Source organism: Globicephala melas, chromosome 2 (assembly GCF_963455315.2).
Source record: "Globicephala melas chromosome 2, mGloMel1.2, whole genome shotgun sequence".
Taxonomy (NCBI): domain Eukaryota; kingdom Metazoa; phylum Chordata; class Mammalia; order Artiodactyla; family Delphinidae; genus Globicephala; species Globicephala melas.
Genome location: NC_083315.2, coordinates 150,039,318 through 150,059,646, shown reverse-complemented (window position 1 = coordinate 150,059,646; position 20,329 = coordinate 150,039,318). Strand labels below are relative to the sequence as shown.

At 43.6% G+C, this 20,329-nt stretch overlaps 2 protein-coding genes across 5 annotated transcripts in view; one reads left to right on the top strand and one right to left on the bottom strand.

Annotated features, from left to right (window-relative positions):
* MLH3 (mutL homolog 3) overlaps positions 1-3,708 on the top strand; it is a 28,693-nt gene extending 24,985 nt beyond the window's left edge. For 2 of the 3 annotated variants that reach the window (XM_030831775.3, XM_030831773.3), the window contains 2 exons: positions 1,256-1,407; positions 2,369-3,708. In XM_030831775.3, coding sequence (XP_030687635.1) covers positions 1,256-1,407; positions 2,369-2,491 — 275 coding nt within the window. In that variant the 3' untranslated portion in view covers positions 2,492-3,708. The remainder of the gene's footprint in view (positions 1-1,255; positions 1,408-2,368) is intronic. The other variant, XM_030831777.3, reaches the window with a different exon arrangement.
* EIF2B2 (eukaryotic translation initiation factor 2B subunit beta) overlaps positions 1-20,243 on the bottom strand; it is a 33,871-nt gene extending 13,628 nt beyond the window's left edge. The window contains exons 1-8 of one of the 2 annotated variants that reach the window (XM_030831763.2): positions 19,984-20,243; positions 19,744-19,864; positions 19,455-19,603; positions 18,329-18,492; positions 17,215-17,310; positions 16,456-16,593; positions 15,311-15,377; positions 10,591-13,989 (exon numbers count right to left, since the gene is read on the bottom strand). In XM_030831763.2, coding sequence (XP_030687623.1) covers positions 13,832-13,989; positions 15,311-15,377; positions 16,456-16,593; positions 17,215-17,310; positions 18,329-18,492; positions 19,455-19,603; positions 19,744-19,864; positions 19,984-20,146 — 1,056 coding nt within the window. In that variant the 5' untranslated portion in view covers positions 20,147-20,243 and the 3' untranslated portion in view covers positions 10,591-13,831. Of the gene's footprint in view, positions 1-10,590; positions 13,990-15,310; positions 15,378-16,455; positions 16,594-17,214; positions 17,311-18,328; positions 18,493-19,454; positions 19,604-19,743; positions 19,865-19,983 lie in introns of those variants that run through there. The other variant, XM_060295059.2, reaches the window with a different exon arrangement.
* Between the last annotated feature and the right edge of the window lie 86 nt (positions 20,244-20,329).

The following is a 20,329-nucleotide window of genomic DNA, read 5'->3' as shown; positions in this document are numbered from 1 at the left end:
ACCTCAGTCGCTCATTAGTTTGTCTCCTGTGAATATCACAAACTCCTTCCCCCCTTTATCCTATCTTTACTCCTCATATTACTCCATCCCCAATTTCATCATCTCTGCCTTCAAAGTGTATCTTAAATGTCTCCGATGTGATCGGTTTCTACTGCCGCCTCCCTAGTTCTTGCCACTGTTGAGTCCTCTGACTTAGTCTCCTCACATCTATTCTGGCTCCCCTTCAAGCCATTCTTCCCTCAACACCCAGAGGAATCTTTTTGAAACATTCCTCTGAGCATGTCATTCTTCTACCAAAAGCCTGACAATGACTACCCATTGCTCATAGGATGAACATTTTATTCTTTACCATGGCCTGCAGGCGTCTTCATGGTCCAGCCTCTGCCTGCCTCTCCAGTTTCTTCTCACATCCCTCTCCACCTTGCCCTTCACATTCCAGCCTGCTTCCTTGGTCTTGGTCTTGTGTGCTAAATTCTGCGCTTGCCTTTCTCCTCTGTCTGAAATGCCCTTCTGCTCATTCTTCAATTAGCCATGTTTTTCTTAACCTAAGATCTCAGATTAAATATCATTTTGTCAGGAAAGCCTTCCCTGAGCCTCCTAAACGGGGTTTGGTCTTCCGGTTATATATTCTTCGATATTCTATATTTTATAGTACTTATAATTTAAACTATTGCGTAACTGTTTAATGCTTGTCTCACCTATTAGATTGTAAGCATCATGGGGGTGCAGGGCATCCATCTCATTCACTGCCTGGCACACCTCCAACACAGAGTGTATACTTAATAAATATTTGTTGACTGAGTGAATTAATGTATGCATAAAGGCAGATTCTGACAATATGAGAGTTTAGAGTAAGAAGATTATGCTAGGAATAGAAAAAAGCAGCAAATAAAATGGACACTGTAGGGAAACAATTAGAGATCTTGGTGATAGATTGGCTCTGGATGAAAGATGACCTTGATTTCACAAACCTAAGACGTAGGCAAAAATACTGCTCTTGCCTCTTTGAAAAAACTCTGCAGGCAAAATCCTAACAAGTTAAGGGATGCCTGCTACAGGGATTAGACAGACAGTGACTCCATAAGGAAAAGCTGAGCGCAGGTCTGTCCTGAAGCCAATTTCAAGCAGTATTAAAGTCACATGAAAGCAGCCTCAGAACCACGTTGCTCTTCCCAGATATTTGGCTCTGACCCCAGGGCCAGCACCGGTTTCCCACCGTACACACCATACCCTCTTGTTTCTGTCTTTTGTTTAGGGGCCATTAAGTTTAATGACGACCTGAGCCTGGAGGAGAGCTGTCGCCTTATTGAAGCTCTGTCCTGGTGCCAGCTGCCTTTCCAGTGTGCTCATGGCAGGCCCTCCATGCTGCCATTAGCCGACATTGACCACTTGGAGCAGGACAAACAGGTGGAGCAATGACTAACAGGAGACTAGCTCCTATTAACCAAATGTAATCTGTCTTAATTCTTTCCCAATTATGAGAGTTTTGAAAAATATGCATTGGAAGTTTTCTTGGAAGTCTCACCATTTCATCTTCTAGCTCAAATTCAAAATGGAGTTTAGGCTGAACTATCTCATTATACATATGATGCCTTTGTATTTTATAAGTTTACCACATGTACAGACTGATGTATCCTGAACATTTGTTGCCTACGGGCTCTAGGTTTGATAAGATGCAGAAGTTCTCTCTGGGGCCACAGAAGGTTGGTAGAAACACAGCAAATTCACTGCTGGCAAATGTAGCCGAAACAGCCAGTTGCTTGATAGTACTTACTGGAAATGGTAGCCATCTCCAGGGATCTCTAGAATAACGATTTGAGGACCTTCAGGCAGGAAACCAAGCTTAGGACATTTCACATTATGCTTTGGCCCTGATTGCTCAGCAGTCCAGGAACAATGATGTGGATAATGCAATAAAGGCACCGAGTGGTTTAAACTAAAGAGCATTTTCTGTCCTTGTTATAATCTTAAATGAAACAGAACGTGAGAGCATCATAGGAATGTCTACGTTGCCACTTTCCAAAATCTTTTATTTTGCTTACCTTTCCTGTCAAGGGCTATAAAGTCTTTTATTGCATGGAGTTTTCAGGTACTGATGTTTTCTGACTCATCTAGTACATTTTACTCCATTAAGAACTTTTTGTTTCATATGACAGTGAAAAAAATGAAAAAAGTTTTGTCTCCATTCCCGAACAGATGTGCCTCTAGACTGAGTTTTCAGTCCCATTTATCCTAAGGAAATCTATAATCTTTTCCCAATCCAGAAATTAGAAATCAAAACTGATTTGAGTAGCCATAATTAGGAAATACTTATATGTTCCTTGGCTTTTCATACTGCTAACTGGAGTTATTCTCTTTCTTCCCATAGATTAAACCCAATCTTGCTAAACTTCGCAGAATGGCTCAGGCCTGGCATCTCTTTGGAAAAGCAGAAGGATGTGATACAGGGCAAAGCCTGCAGGCATCTGCGCCTCCTTGTGAGCTGCCATGAGAACAGAATCATTGTCTCTAAAGAACCAAAGGGATGCTGACTGTAGGCCTCTGGGCAGAGACTGTGAGCAGCAGGCACTGGCAAGGTCTTGACTGAATGGGCCCAGGGCACCAATCAGCATCTCCACCTTCCCTGAGCAGATGATCCCTCCAGTTAAGTAGCCAGATGGAATTCAAGCCTAAAGACAGTTCATTCATTGGCATCCGTGGACACTGGAGGTTGCCCTATAATATCTACTTTTTGTAATTTATTTGGGGATAAAATCTAGTGATTAATTGTTTGATTGTCTGGTTGTTTGTGGGATTTTGGGGGGATGGGATGGGGTTTTTTGGTTTTGTTTTGCAATTTTTTTCCAGCCTCATAGTTTGCACTGATGTGATCTACCTGATGCTGAACTCCCAGGGGTCAAGCCTGCCTTCCCTAGACCTCCCACAGCCTGCTCCCACAGCCCCTCCTTCCCCCCCAGCCTCCTCCACTTCCCTCTGCTGCTGCTTTACATTCTGTATCACAGCCTTAAAGAGTTTCTCCATGCTCATTAAAAACGTGCTGGGTAGTCTTCCACCAGGCCTATAGTTGGATTATTTTAAGGAGAAAAACGGCTGACAAAGAGAAGCAAGGACCAGGATGGAATAGAGCAACTATAAAGCACTGCTCCTCGTTCTTTGTTTTATTGCCTCCTTAAAACCCTTCAGCTTTGGAAAGCAATGTGCAGATTCAGTGCAATCCCTGTCAAACTACCACTGGCATTTTTCACAGAACTAGAACAAAAAATTTCACAATTTGTATGGCAACACAAAAGACCCCGAATAGCCAAAGCAATCTTGAGAACGAAAAATGGAGCTGGAGGAATCAGGCTCCTTGACTTCAGACTATACTACAAAGCTACAGTAATCAAGACAGTATGGTACTGGCACAAAAACAGAAATATAGATCAATGGAACAGGATAGAAAGCCCAGAGGTAAACCCGCACACATATGGTCACCTTATCTTTGATAAAGGAGGCAAGAATATACAGTGGAGAAAAGACAGCCTCTTCAATAAGTGGTGCTGGGATAACTGGGCAGGTACATGTAAAAGTATGAGATTAGAACACTCCCTAACACCATACACAAAAATAAGCTCAAAATGGATTAAAGACCTAAATGTAAGGCCAGAAACTATCAAACTCTTAGAGGAAAACAGAGGCAGAACACTCTATGACATAAATCACAGCAAGATCCTTTTTGACCCACCTCCTATAGAAATGGAAATAAAAACAAAAATAAACAAATGGGACCTAATGAAACTTCACAGCTTTTGCACAGCAAAGGAAACCATAAACAAGACCAAAAGACAACCCTCAGAACGGGAGAAAATATTTGCAAATGAAGCAACTGACAAAGGATTAATTTCCAAAATTTACAAGCAGCTCATGCAGCTCAATAACAAAAAAACAAAAAACCCAATCCACAAATGGGCAGAAGACCTAAATAGACATTTCTCCAAAGAAGATATACAGATTGCCAACAAACACATGAAAGAATGCTCAACATCATTAATCATTAGAGAAATGAAAATCAAAACTACAATGAGATATCATCTCACACCAGTCAGAATGGCCATCATCAAAAATCTAGAAACAATAAATGCTGGAGAGGGTGTGGAGAAAAGGGAACCCTCTTGCACTGCTGGTGGGAATGTAAATTGATACAGCGACTATGGAGAACAGTATGGAGATTCCTTAAAAAACTACAAATAGAACTACCATACGACCCAGCAATCCCACTGCTAGGCATATACCCTGAGCAAACCATAATTCAAAAAGAGTCATGTACCAAAATGTTCACTGCAGCTCTATTTACAATAGCCAGGACATGAAAGCAACCTAAGTGTCCATCAACAGATGAATGGATAAAGAAGATGTGGCACATATATACAATGGAATATTACTCAGCCATAAAAAGAAACGAAATTGAGTTATTTGTAGTGAGGTGGATGGACCCAGAGTCTGTCATACAGAGTGAAGTAAGTCAGAGAAAAACAAATACCGTATGCTAACACATATATATGGAATCTAAGAAAAAAAAAAAGGTCATGAAGAACCTAGGGGTAAGACGGGAATAAAGACACAGACCTACTAGAGAATGGACTTGAGGACACAGGGAGGGGGAAGGGTAAGCTGTGACAAAGTGAGAGAGTGGCATGGACATACATCCACTACCAAACGTAAAATAGATAGCTAGTGGGAAGCAGCCGCATAGCACAGGGAGATCAGCTAGGTGGTTTGTGACCACCTAGAGGGGTGGGATAGGGAGGGTGGGTGGGAGGGAGGGAGACACAAGAGGGAAGAGATCTGAGAACATATGTATATGTATAACTGATTCACTTTGTTATAAAGCAGAAACTAACACACCATTGTAAAGCAATTATACTCCAATAAAGATGTTCAAAACAAAAAAACCCTTCAGGCAGGTGCAAGCCCACAAGGGGCGGTGGCTGGAGCTGGCGCCCCAGGTGGCACGCAGCTCCGGAGCCTCCACCTGCCCACGTGAGGAGCTGTCAGCTCCAGCCCCGCTCTGTCACAAGCTTGTTGATCATATGAAAATTCTAGAAACAGGTCCCTTGACAAGACATCTAAACATGTTGGGACTGGATTTGTGGGGGCTGTACACATGGTGACGTAATGAAATTCCAGATTCAAGTGGATGAAAAGGGGACGAGCGCCAGGTTTAAGATTTGGCTGTGGCTCCGATTGCCTCCAGCCGGTGAGCCACCCCGTGGGTAAAAGGGAACCGGCAGAGGAAGACTTGACCATCAAAACACGGACATAGGGCTTCCCTGGTGGCGCAGTGGTTGGGAGTCTGCTTGCCAATGCAGGGGACACGGGTTCGAGCCCCGGTCTGGGAAGATCCCACATACCGCGGAGCAACTAGCCCCGTGAGCCATAATTACTGAGCCTGCGCGTCTGGAGCCTGTGCTCCGCAACAAGAGAGGTCCGCGATAGTGAGAGGCCCGCGCACCTCGATGAGGAGTGGCCCCCACTCGCCGCAACTGAAGAAAGCCCTTGTACAGAAACGAAGAGCCAACACAGCCATAAATAAATAAAAATAAATAAATAAATAAATAAAAGGCAAAATTCCTTTAAAAAGAAAAAAAAAAAAAGCACGGACATAGGTACTTGCCTGGTGGCGCAGTGGTTGAGAATCCACCTGCCAATGCAGGGGACACGGGTTCGAGCCCGGGTCCAGGAAGATCCCACATGCCGCGGAGCAACTAAGCCCATGCACCACAACTACTGAGCCTGCACTCTAGAGCCAGCGAGCCACAACTACTGAAGCCTGTACGCCTACAGCCTGTGCTCTGCAACAAGAGAAGCCACCGCAATGAGAAGCCCGCGCACCGCAACGAAGAGTAGCCCCCGCTCGCCGCAACTAGAGAAAGCCCGCGCGCAGCAGCGAAGACCCAACGCAGCCAAAAATAAATAAATTAATTTTTAAAAAAAACAAAACACGGGCATAGCCAAGGAACTCTCCTTCCTCCTGTGGCTGCACTGTTCCCTGCTGGCTGAAGGTGCAGCCCAGGCCGCCCTGGCGGATGACACAGGGAAACAAGAACCCAAGGGGGCAGAAGCGGAGAAGAAAGGAGCCCTTGGTGAAGAAGCCTCTGCCAGGTCGTATCAGCTGTTTGCTTCCCCTCTCCCCCAGTAAAAGAGCTATGGGATACACACATGTGCTGTTCACAGTGTGGCTCAAATGCCAGCAAAATACACAGTTTAATTGTTCTGAATCCTGTGGTTTCTTTCAGCCCACATTTATCACCTTAACCCAGTTCATGTATATTTTGAATTATGTATATGATCTCAAAACCGAAATCAATAATGAAGCCTCAAGTTCTGGTAGTCCATGAAGTGCACGAATATCTGATTTCACCTGAATCTATTTTGGGGAAGATTACCAATAGAATGTCTTGGTCTAATGATTTGGTAGAACCAATTATTGTACATAAAACATATTTGCATATATGTAAAAAATAAAAGAATGTAAGACAAAAAAATAAATAAACCTCCTTTCAGAGACTGATATTGTTCATATCCCAAACCAGTAAAATGGTGAACGTACTATGAACTTGTTTTAGAAAACATTTTTTTGTACTTAAGTATCTATGTGAAAGCAATCTTCATATCAAAAATGCAGCATTTATTCTTTCAACCTAGCCAGATGTATTCTCTACACTTTTTCAGGAGATAAATGTTACTTTGGTCCCTTTCCAATTGTATCTTGGTTGCATTACAGTATGCCTAACTAATGGCCTCATAACTTCATTTGGGACCGGGACTGATCTTTCTGCAGATGCTTGTTATGCCACTCTTAATCCATACTCCCCCTACCTTTTTAGATGACTTGATTTCTGGTTAATAAGACTCAAAAGACTAAAGTCCTATAAAAGAAAAAAAAGAAAAAGAAAAAAAAACAGCTGGTAATGTTTTTTGCATCTGGGATGCCATACAATGAGAAAGATGTTGCAATGAGAATATCTACTTTTGTATTTCCTGACCAGCCTGCTCCCACTGGTCTTTGTAGCAAATGGAATGATTTTCTTCGTTTTTTAATACAGGAAACAAATTTGTGCTTACGGGAGAAAAATTCGTTTGCCGGCAGCCCTGCAGTGAATCTTACGGGAGTGACGAAGTAGTGCATTCACAGAAGGTTTAGGGAAAGCCTTCACTGGTTTTCAAGGGGATCCTCGTAGATCCTTGTAGAATTACGTAATTGGAACCCTGAAGAATAGGCACCACTGGCCTTTATTCTTCTAAATACGTATAAGTGGTTTCATAGACTGGGAGGGCTAGCCTTAGAAAGGAGGGTATTTTCAGGGGCTCAGCCTCCAGGCCCGGTGGGGTGCCGTGGCCTCTGGACATCTGTCTCCCCTCTCCAGAGCTACATGGAGGTCAGCTGTCCCAGGAGTTTTAAAAATCTTTTTAGGTCAGACCAATCTGTACGATTAAAAAAAAGCGTTACGATACCTCTTATATTAGGGTGATGGGGTGTGATTTCACAAGGTCTTGCTAATAATCTCAAACCCCTGTGTTCTTGAGAAGAGCAGAGGACTAGAAAAAGTTCTCCAAAAATCATGTAACCAATCATCCTGCCCAGCCTGACTCTAGCAATGCAAGAGATAATTATCCTATCTTAATAATTTATGAACTCAGTAGCATGTATCAGCATAAAACCAACCAATTAGCCAAAAATATCTAACATTACTTTTATTGCCTGTCAGGGTTCTGTTTCATTCTGTTTTGTTTTTTAACTCAGGTGCCATAAGAGCAGAGATACATTTAATCTTCAAACACATGACGGTAATCATTAACACCTATATGGTGTTTTAAGGTTTACAAATAATATTTGCATAACTTATTTGAATTTCTTGGCAACCCATGAGGTAAGGTGGTATTATTCTCCCCATTTTACAAAGTGGGAAAGTAAGTTTGAAAAATATTCTCTAAGATCACATAGCTAATAAGTAAAGCTGAGAGTGGTATCCAAGTTTTCTGGCTCCAAGAACAAGAATACTAGCTACCATTTTTTTTTAAAGATGTTATTTTATTTTATTTTTAATGTTTATTTATTTATTTGGCTGTGTCGGGTCCCGGTTGTGGCACACGGGCTCTTTGTCACGGGCTCCTCTAGTTGTGGTGGTATGTGGGCTCCAGAACGTGCAGGCTCAGTGGTCACGGCACACGGACTCCGTTGCCCCGCGGCATATGGGATCTTAGTTTCCTGACCAGGGATCGAACCTGCGTCCCCTGCATTGGAAGGTGGATTCTTAACCACTGGACCGCCAGGGAAGTCCTGATACTAGCTTCCATTTACTGAGGGCTCACTATGTACCAAATGCTTTGTATACATGATCTCTAATCCTTACAATGGTCCTCTTAGGAAACTAGTATCTCTCTCTTGCCGTGAGACTACTAAACCTCAGAGATGTTAACCGGTTTGCTGAGAGGGAGAATTCCAGCCCAGGTCTGTAGGACTTCACACTGCACACATTCCCATCATTACCCACACTGCCCTATGTCTTTTTAATTTATTGGGGATTTATCAGTTTGTAAACCTAGTGGTTTAACTGTACTTGATTCTGGTTAGCGGAGGCTTTGTTAACTTGAGAGATGAGATGTGTAACGAAGCCATTCTTAACGAGTTCCTTTGTCAGCAACACTCATCAGAATTGTATTGAGAAATAAAGGTGCACGCCTTCAAGAAGCTTAGCTTCAGTCAGAGAGAGAGACAAGGAAACCAGTGATAGACTAGGTAACTTCCTCTAAGTGTAGGGATCACCCTGAGTTACAGCTATGTCTTTATTATTGAAATAAATGGAAATTAACAATTCTACCGTCAGAATTAAGGCTATATAGATGGCAATAGGAGCTAGTATCAGAAAAGCTTAAGGCAAAGCTTAGAATGTAGGCTAGAAGGAAAAGGAGAGTCTGGGGAGGGGGCTAGGGCAAAGTCCAGAACCCAGCTGGGGATCTGGAACTCCATGAGTAGTTGAGAACGGAGAGGGTCTAGCAATCAGACGTCAGAGCAAGGCAAAAGGTCAGACACAAATGAACAGCTGGGATCTGAGCCTAACAGATCATAAAAAGAACAAGGCAACCATAACAGGTCAGAGCAGGAAGGGGCCCAAGGCCAAGTTCTAGAGATGTGCAGGGGGCTGAGGAAGCCATGCCAAGTAAGAACAGATGCAGCCCATCAGTTCCTAGACAGCACTGACAACCAGGCTCAGCCCGAGCTTCAGGTGGGGGCCGGTACCGGCGTATCTGAAGGAAGGGAAGAGCAGTTTCTGGCACAAGGAACTAGACTCTCCCTACCTGTTTTCCACTGAAGTGCACCTCCTTCCATCAAAACCCTTCACAAAAGCAGGCTAACAATGAGAACTGACTGGTATGTTTGCCACTGTATATCGTGCCAATTTTCACCCCTTCTCAGCTGAAGTTGCTCATCAACAGTGAGATGGCAAAAAGGTGGGCTCAGAAGAGAGGAAAAGAAAGTCTGGGAAACCAAAAATCTGGATAATCTGCTCGAAATAAACACTTCCTTCCTTCTCTCTCTCCATTTATTCATTTATTTATCATTCAGTAACATTTAGTGAGTCCCTTCTAAATGTATTGAGGCAGAAATTGTGGAAGAGATAAAGAAAAAAGAAGTTATCTTATGGTTTAGGATTTTTCAAGACCTTGAATCACTTTCATCCCATGCCCATTTGTCACAGAGTACTCAATCTTATCCAGAAACATCTGATAAAGTTCAGGCAACCTGATCAAAGCCTGTGGGAATCTGAGTGTCTTACATCTGAGTGTCTCCATCTATCGAACCAGCAAGCTAGCATGACTCAAGTAGCGGTGTGAAGAAGCTGGATTTGGCCAGACTTTCCCTGTACAACTTGCCTGACTAAACAACTTGCTCTAAGGAGCATCCAATCGATCAAAAAAGAAAAAAAATGGTAGTCTGGAGTTAGCTACTGCTATTAGTTTATCATTACTTAAGTATTTCATGACCTCTCTTTTATAGTAGTTAACTGCAGAATTTTACATATAAATTATGAATCTTTGGAATCTTGTCAAGTTTTTAAGTAGCTTCCTTCTTCTCTAGGCAGGTCTTAATTCTAAATGTAAGTAGGGACTTCCCTGGTGGTGCAGTGGTTAAGAATCCGCCTGCCAATGCAGGGGACATGGGTTCGAGCCCTGGTCCAGGAAGATCCCACATGACGCGGAGCAACTAAGCCCGTGTGCCACAACTACTGAGCCTGCGCGCCTAGATCCTGTGCTCCACAACAAGAGAAGTCACGACAATGAGAAGCCCGTGCACCACAACGAAGAGTAGCCCCCGCTCACCACAACTAGAGAAAGCCTGCACACAGCAACGAAGACCTACAGCCAAAAATAAATAATAAATAAATAAATTTATAAAATAAATAAATGTAACTAACATGCCTGCAAAAACACTACTGAAAGGCCCCTTCTCGTCAGCACAATATTTAATTTAAACATTAGGCGATCGTCGTTTCAAGTGTGGTTAGGCTTGAAGGCAGCCCTCTGCTGTGTGTTGTGAAGACTGAAAGCTTAGACTATAGCTCTTTATTGGTTGTAATCGCTTAGCCATTGCACAACATCCTGGAACAACTGTTTGGTGAATGAAAGGATAATCCAAAGCAGAGATTAAAAAACATTTCCAAACCACATTTCAAAATAGCTCCTTTGTGTCAACTAGATGCATATCTGCAGAGGGAGTTTTTGCAAGGACAGGTGGATAGTGTAGGCCTTTACAATAATTACATCACCATCTGGTACTATCTTTATGGCAAAGCATTCTGATGTACTGAGTTCTACGTATGTGGTATTACAGAGTCATGGAGCTCAATGGTGGAACTGTGAGCCTGGCAGCCTTCATAAACCCAAAGACTGCTGCAACAGATTACTTTGAGAAATGGCTTTGAAGCACATCTGTGAAACTTCTGATCTTACGAGTACCGGCATTTTTTTCTTTGAGGTATCACTTTACACTTCAGTTTTTCTTGGTAGAGTATTTTTCAGAGACTTCTCTTAAGAGGCTATGTTGGGAATTTCTATTCCTTATTTGAGTTCCAGGAATTGTGCCTTTCCTGCCCTCCGTCCAAATTGGAAGACATAAACCATGGGAAAAAGCGTCTTTACAACTGTATTGAGTAAGTGATCTAACTTGGTTTATTAAGCCTATTCAGGAAGACTTCCACGTCCATGTAATCCTCTATTAATTTTCCAAGCTACAACAGTTTTTAAATGAGCTTCTGGATTCTGCTCCAAAAGCAGGGGTGAGAGGCAAGCCCAAACAAAGGCTGATAAGGCAGGAAGCTGACACAAACACCTTAGCTTCTCCCTGTTCAGATCAGGTTCTCCCTTTCCAATATTTACTCTTCCTCAACTGGGAAAAGGGAGAGAGAGAAATAGAAAAACCAGGCATATAAACAGCTTTGTGGGATTTACTTGACTGAGGTTCTAAAGAGTACGCATTTGTGCAGTTCTGTTCTAGGCACTGTAAGTGTTGACCAAAGAGACAGCCTCTACCCTGGTAAACTTCGTCCATCTCAGTTCTGCCTGGGCAGGATGTTGGTGCTAATTTTAGACCCAGGGACCAAGATGCACAAAGGACAAGTATCATAAAGCACTTTTGGAGCCAGAAACAGATTTAAGTTCCTTGACTCACTGCTGCTCTTACCCCAGAGCACATGGTCGTACCCAAGTGAGCTGCCGTCAAGAACTGGTGCCTTCAGAGGAGACAATTGCTCGAAATTGGTAGCTATAAGCCACTTCACTGAGAAAGCGTGGGGTCTTAGATGCTTTAAGAAATAACTGACAGAGACCTAAGTGAGCCAGGCTCTTCTGTGTCAGAGAGCTTTTAGGTCAGTCCTTTAGACTGACCCTCTTCAGTCTTGCTTTTTCCCTGTCTCAGGGAAGATAAGAATCCTAAGGAAAAGATCTGCTCATGTCAAGTAGCTAACAGAGTAGAGCCCTTTCCCTCATCGTCTACCTCTGGCCAGTGTTTATCAAAACAAGGTTATCAAATGCCCTGTTAAAATCCCTTGGGTTGCTTGTTAAACATGCAGATTCCTAGAACTTCCTCCCGTACGTCATAGACACTGCTGCGAGAGGCAGGAGGCTGGCTTTGTGACAAGCATCCCAGGGGGTTCCCCCTGCACACTCAGTGGACCTTGGACCCCTGTTTTGGACCAAACTTCCCAAACATGGCATCCAGATCATCTGGATAACCTGGGGAGACTTTTTGAAATCATAATTACTAAAGCAGTACACATAAAAAATAGAAACAATATACAAACACACTAAATAAAATTTGAACCTGTCCTCCTTCTTGCCACCGTTTGGTGTTATTCTTCCAGACTTTTATCCTATGCATGCATATATTTTGTTTTAAGGAAGTTAGTTAGGGTCATATCATGTAGATTGCTCTGCAGCTTGTTTTCCCAGCTTGATTTTGGTTTTATACAGAATATAAAACAGACTTGCTTACAAATCTATCCCATTCATTAACACAAGGGTCACCACTCAGATGCCTACGAGGGTTCGGCAGACAACATAAATGAGTTTAGTGGACATGGCTTGGAACAGCAGAAAACTGGGGGTTTTCCATTTAATGGAATTAGAAGCTACCCAACTATAGCCAAATGCTGCCATTTGGTAATGTGGGCCCAGAGTTGCCAAATCTTCAGGAGTAGCAAGAAATCTGAATTTGTTTAATGTGTAACCTCCAGATTTTAAAATACTGGTAAATAATTCAAATTAAATACTAGATGAACCATCTAAAATGTCTAATCCAGACACTGATCTCAAGCCACCCTTAGAAACCTCTGTTGCAGTGTATACATAATGTTCCACGGTACATCATACTTATTTTAAAACCTGTCTTGTTTTTAACTAACAGAATACAAAATGCTATATTGCTGGACACTTAGGCTGTGACATTACAGCTGCTACAATGGACATTCTTGTCTGTGTCTTTGTGTGCTTGTAAAAATAATTCTAGAAGACTCAAAATTGCCCTGGAAAAGGTTGTACCAATTTACAGTCCTATTAACAGTACATGAGGGTGTCCTTTTCTGGGGCACTCTAAGCAGATTCCCATGTGCCATCCCAGAGATCAGATGCAGTAGGTCTGGGATTGTATATTTTCTCAAACTCCCAGATGATTCTGATGATCAGTGATTTTGGAACCATTGTCTTGGATTATTAACAAGTTGTTTGGGATGAATTCCAGTCAATTATAAAGGAATCATAAACACTTTCACCTGCATTTCTGTTTTAGGCTGTTACCTCTGATTATTGCCCTCTATGAAAACACCAAAGGGCTCTGCTGCTGCTGCTGCAGGCGCTTCAGTCAGAGCAGGACAGTAAATAAACCAACTCAGGAACCTTCGAGCAGCCTTTATTGGCACAGCCTCAGAAAAGGCGTGGTAGTCATTTCTGAGCAAAAACCTGTAGCCCAGCAAGGTCTGCAGTGTTGTGTTTAACACACCACTGAACCAGAAAGTTTAAGTTCCTGAAACAGACGCCCCAAGTCACTAAGAGGCTCCAAAATCAATAGGTCAAGCCCTGCTGCTCTGTTGAGACCTGAAAGGCAAAAAATCGTCCTGGATGTGCATCCTGGTTATAGGATGACTGAAACGGTGGGGAACAGTATCAGTATCAAGTTTTCTCAGCTTGACTCCAGATCACTCCCCCATTACAAGGAAGATGTGTTTCAGCCGTGGCACTGAAGTCTCCACTCCATTCTGTGTTTGCCTAAGCAGCTTCTGCTTAGGACGAGTGGTGGTCATAGGACATGATCATCAGGATGGTAGAGCTCACTCATCAGGCGGTAGATGTAGGAAGGTGCATTCCCACCAATGTTGGAGATAAAGAGGGTAATGAGCTCTGGGGGAACGTAGTCAAACACAGGGCAATGAACACTGACTTTCTCCAAGATGTCCCCTGAAAGGTAATCACATGAGCAAAAGATAAAACCAAGGCTCCTGTTCTAATAATTAAGTATCTTATAGATTCTAGGCTCAGTAATGCAAGTACACTCGCCACCCCAAGGAAGGGAAACTGCAGCAACATACAAACCAGAAGAGATGACTTCAGATCATGATACACCCTATGCTTATAACTGTCTAATGCCTTTCCATAGATAACCCTTAGAATAATATTCAAATTTGGGATTGCAACCTTCAAGATCTGGCCCCTTGCCACCACACTACACTAATTATAGTTCATATTACTCTCTCTCTTGCTCATTACTCTCTAGCCACATGGCCATGTTCTTCCAACTGGCTAAGCATGTACCTAAACCAGGCCCTTTGCACCAACACCTGGAAAACTCTTTCCTTCATCTTCACATAGCAGGCTGTATTCCTTCAGGACTCAGCTGAAATGCCATCTCATTAAGTCCCTTCCCCGGACTAAGGTAGTCCCCTCGTCACTTTCCATCTCATCCTTCGTATTTGTTTTCTTCCTAAAACATCCCATGACCTGACATATTCTTGTCTGTCTTTTGCAACATAACGTAAACTCTGGGGGAGCAGGGCCTATCTATGTTATTCACTGTTATATCCCTAGTGCCTGAAATAGTGTTGGATACACAGTGGGTACTCAATAGTCATAAATATTTCTTGAAAGAATGAATGTTTGGATAAATGGTGAAGTTATTCAATTTCCAAGAAGAATCAGCACCCCGAGTACTATGCTTTGCTCCAGGAGGGTGTTAAAGCCCACGCGAACTGTTGACGAGGCAGCAGGCTCACTGAGCAAAGCTGCCTTCAGAATATGTGAGAGAAATGGACCCCAACACACAAAGGTGTCCAGGCTACAGGCGAGTTTCAGAAGTAACATTTCAGAGCCTGCTTTCTTTGGCAGTCACGTTACCAGAATGACTCCCTGCAGCAGCCGAAAACAAGAACATTTTCTCATTGGGTTGTCGCCTGTGTCTCAAAGAACTTTCAAGGCCAAACCCAGTCAGTGCTGGGTGATCCAACCCGCCATGGCCCCAATAACGCAGCTAAAATATATTAGTTTTAGAAGAAAATGAACATCAACTAGATCAGGACCCCAAGCACTCTAAGCTGCTAAAGAGAACAGTCCCCACAAGAAGTATGATAAAAAAAACCACAACCTGACGGCATTCAATCCCATTGGCCACCAAAACCAAAACCAAAAGACCAAAACACACATACACAAAAACCCAAAACACACATACACAAAAACCCAAAACATACAAGCGCGTGTGCCGCATACATTCAAGCAACTTCTGTACCTTCTGTGAAAGGCAGGACTTCTTCAGGAGCCACAAACTTGTGAAATGAATCTTCTTCATTGGGGAACTGGAAGAGAATTAGGGAAAAAGAAAAAAAAGAATTAGGGAAAAAGAAAAAAAAAGAGAGTGTCAGCTCATCTGACACTTCCACTTTTAGGTATGCGCCCAAGAGAAATAAAAAACATACATCCACAGACATTTGATTACAAAGGCTTACAGCAGCATTATTCACAAAAGCCAAAAGGTAGAAATAACTCAGATGCTTATCAACAGATGAATGGATAATTAAATTGTGGTATATCCATGCAATGGAATACTATTCGGCCACAAAAAGGAACAAAGTACTGTGCTACAACTCGGATGAAGCCCCAAAACATTATGCTAAGTGAAAGAAATCAGAAACAAAAGGGTCCATGTTGTATGACTCCTTTTATGTGAAATATCAAAAATAAGCAAATCCATAGAGACAGAAAGCAGATTAGCAATTACTAGGAGATGGGGAGAAGGAGGAATAGGGAGTGATTACTCAATAGGTACAGAGTGTTTTTCTGGGATGATGAAAAAGTTTTGAAACTAGAGAGTGGTAGTTGCACAATGCTGTGAATGTGGTAAGTGCCACTGAACTATACAACTTTAAATGGTTAATTGTATGTTATGTGAATTTCACCTCAATTTTTAAAAAAGTAGACACCTATAGATAGGCTGATATGTTCAAAGCAAGTAGTTTCTATCACTGGTGAAACTGCTATTCACTTAGTAACTTCTTGTATTCAGGCTACAGAGGACAGTCCCTGGAACAAATAAAACCAATTCTATGTTTCTAGTTTCAACTTACTTGGCATTTTCAGAAATGGTGTCAGCGAGTGGTGGCAATGTAAACAAAGGGCCTTCCCCAACTGCGTATTGTCCTGACCTTACAATTTTGACTTCCTGAAGCTGACAGGTTGTAACTATCAATGGCTTTTCCTGGATCAAGACTTCTGTGGCTTTTTCCAGCCTCCACTGGGTCTAATCCATTGAGTAAATGCAGACAAAGAGAAGCCCCAGAGTGAGAAGGTTGAAGGCCCACAGTTCAGACCTACACCTTGACTTCCTTCTGTTGCCTAGAGACAGACGAGAGAGCAGATGGAGACAGACAGACATACCTGTGGGGAAAGCTTGAACATAGGTGCACAGACGATGAGTGGGGTGGAATGGTGTTTTGCTGCCAGTGCTAGAGTATGAGTTCCTGTCACAGCTCTCAGGGCACCGTTGGCCAGGATGGTCTTTGTGCCAATGATCACCTTTGGGACAGGAAAGAAAATGTTAGCCATCCTAGGAATAGAGCCCTAAACAGGCCATTGGGCACAAGAGCCGGAATGCTCAGCCTCAGTCTTGGTGTACTGGGGGGTCACACGCTGGTACACCCAAGGGAAAGGGAGTCTAGGCTCAGACCACAAGTTCTAGCATAAAAGTGGGTTCGCAAGGGAAGAATGAACATAGTACAGGACAGGAAACTGCAATATCCACTGTTCTTAGCCCTGTCTTTCCTGGAAATCTATCTTTCATACCTCCTGAGAAGCAGGGAGCCTTTCTTCCACCATCCACCACCGCCAAGCTCTCTGAGCAGAAATGAGCAGCCCTTTACCAGATCCCTAGCAGCTGACACACTTACCTTAGTCCCACTTAATTCTTTTCAATGCTTTAAACAAAATGAGTCTCCTCCAAGTGAGGAATAATGATTCAGATAAAGGGGGAAACAACATCAGTTAATAGATTAAAAAGGCCCATGTATATATTTTTAAAAGGTGCTAGAAACTTTCCTCCCTTCTCATGGATATTGGGGGTGGGGTGGGGGTGGAGAACCAACATTTTAGAAGTATAATCTTCATGAATTCGACACACTATAAACCAAATACACCCACCTTGTTGACTCTTGACATAACAGCAAAAATGGCAGCATCCGTCATGACAGTCGTCTCAATACCTGTTTTGGACAAATTGACTGCCATCTCATGACCCTGCAATAGGAGAGAAAGGCTGATGCTGGGAGGAAGAGTGAGAGAGAATGAAAGAGCTCTGGGGATTCTGTGATACTGGGTATATCCAACGCGCAATTTCCAACAGATAACTAACTCATCTGGTAGGTATTCTCTGGGAAGCAGGAGGAAGCCCAGGGGACTCTAATAAATGTTTATTACTCCCCAGCAGCACTAGGACAGCCACAAAACTGGAAATATGACTTGCTTGCATAATGCAGCAGAGCTGACAAGACAGATCCTAGCTCATTATTTTACAACCTCCTTGCATCCTTACATACTTCCTTTTTTGGAGACCTATTATTTACCTAAAGATTGAGTGAGGTTAGACCAAGCATCAGTCATCCTCAAGGTAATTTACCCTATTTTGATTCCTAAAACAACCAATATTTATTTTTTTCTTGGGCCTAGCAGCTCACCCAACTTTCTTATTTTTTTTTTCTTTTTTTACCCAGTTCTATGAAAACATTTATTGAGCCTTTATTTTACAGAAGTGAATACCACTGACTCTCTCAAGGAGTTTTTAGGAGAGGCATATATATATATAAAAATTTTAATATATATATATATAAAACTTTTAATATATATATATATTAAAAAAACCTCTAACATGCAGTAATAGATATAATAATAGAGGTACTGAAGTAGGAAGTAGTATAGAGCTAGAATTGATTCATTTACTATTGGAAGGGTTGGGGAGAAGGGGGAGAAGAACAGCCGTGAAAAACAGTTTCCCAGAGGAGATGATATCTAAACTGGGTCTTGAAGGTTAAAAACAAAGGTTTCTTTCTTTATATGGTATGAAAAATATGTCACCCAACTTTCCTAAACCAATGTTTAAGAATGTTAACAGGATGAACTTGAAAATTCCCTTAGTGTTTTACTTTGTCTTCTCACTGTGCCTTGCTTATCAATTCAAAGATGGCATGGAGCCCACCTACCCCTCCTTTATTCTCTCCTTATTTTAAATTTTTCTTAGCAACTCCAGCAGTCCCCGTACCTGACAGAAAGGTGCACACTCTGCCACGATGACATGGAATTTCCTCTTTCGGGCAGCCTCTTTGAGGAAGGCCTCCACTGTTCGGGAGAAGCCAATGGTCATGATCACCTCATTGGAGTGGATGTGCTCCAGAGCCTGGGCTGCGATGTTCTCCGTTGTCCCTTCTGCAAGAAGCCAGTTTTTCAAGAAAAATATGACACTGCTATGCTACAACACAGACAGACACTACAGAAAACAGAAAGGGATGTGCACCCTTCTCTAGACTGCCCACCTAGCAGACCCTGGTAACACGTGGTCAATGGACTTAATGTGGAATGTCACCTTTCCTTAAAAGCCCTGCTCCTCCACGATCTTCCATCTCCCAAGTTCTCAGCCTACCCTCTTGCCCAGCAGCACCCCTATTCATCAACTTACTCCCTGTGCCCCTGCCGGGTCCCAACACCAGCTCTTTACAATTGACTTTGAAGACAATGAATTTAGGCAAGAAATGGTCCAATTTGGGAAATTCTAAAGTGCTGAGCGTGGGGTAAACAGAGCTTCCCCCCAAAGAACTCCTCCTCCAAAAGGTGGCCACAACACCTCCAACTGACAGGGAGGCCACGGCAGAAAAACTGGGGGTGGGGTGGGGGGGGTGGATTTGGAAGCAGCAGCTCAGTGCACAGACAGACTCGGCTTCTTCCTCCCCTGGGAACGCTGATTGCAATAAGTATCTACAGTTCTCCTGAGTCACACAGACAAGTGGGTGAAGGTGGCCTATGTGTATGTGTATGTGTATGTATATGTGTATGTGTGTCTGTATAAAAATTCAAGAGGAAGTTTAGTGAAGGAGGGTCTATCAACTGTGGTTTTCGGGGGTTCATCTTCTTTAAAATAAAAATAAAGCTCTTCCCAAATAGAGTCTCCGCCACAGCAGATCTGCAGTCGATAAGGGGTTAGTCTGTAAGGAAATGTAAAGAGGGTTATCTTAGTCTGCCACCTATTCCAACCCTTCCTAATCAGGATGAGGGCAAACTTCCGAGCACCAGAGGACTGGTAATCTCCCATCTCTGCTGATGACAACTTCCAGGGTCTTCTGTTCCCTCATCTGCCTGCCACCTGTCTTGTCCACCTAGGGATCAGGACTCACCCAGTTCCACAAGCAGCTCATTAATTGCTTCAATGATGTTGGACTGGAGTTGAGCATAATGGGAGCGGAAATCCTCGCTCGAGCCCCCGGATGTCAAGAGTTTGTGCAGGGACTCCTGCTGATCGCTCTCGTCGCTGCGTCCGTGGAGTCTATGGAGGCAACAAGACCCAAAGAGGGAGGTGGGGAAGAGATGTGGTCATTAAGGTAACAACAGCTGCTCAGCTCCAATAAAGGCTCCATGTAAAAAGCGTCACTGGGTCCAACCCCCGGCCCAGGACGTGGGCCTGACCTGCCATACTCCTCCCGGATGATCCTGAGCACTCTCCGCACCATGTTGCCCACAGTGGTCTCTGACGGTTGAGCGGCCGTCATTCTCCGGCCTTCTCTGCGGATCAATTCCATCAGCTCCCCTGTCGTCCAAAGAGAGAGGGTAAGCGCGGCAAGGGCGCGGTGGGGCCTGGGCGACTTTCCGCCCGGGGATAGGAAACGGAAAGTGGCGAGGGAGGCGATGGAGCTAGGCCTGCCTCACCTGCATTGCTCCAGCGGTGGTCCGTGATGATCCGGCGCAGCAGCCCCAGGGTCTCCCGGGCCATGTCCTCGGAGCTGTGCCGCCCGCCGCCCCGCTTCAGTGCCTCTACGAAACTCTCGATCCTCTCGGACAACTCCGAGCCCTTGGCCTCAGCCCCCGGCATCTCGAAAAAACCCGCCTCGCCGGCGGAATCCTCACCTGCACGACCTCCAGACTTGCACTTCCGGGGCAGGAGAGGTCGGCTTCCGCTCTGCGAGGAAGACTCCAGTTTGGGAGACGGCAGGGCCACGCCCCTCGCTGCCACATCCCGCCCCCCCACATGCCAGAGCCAATCAGAGACTTGGAG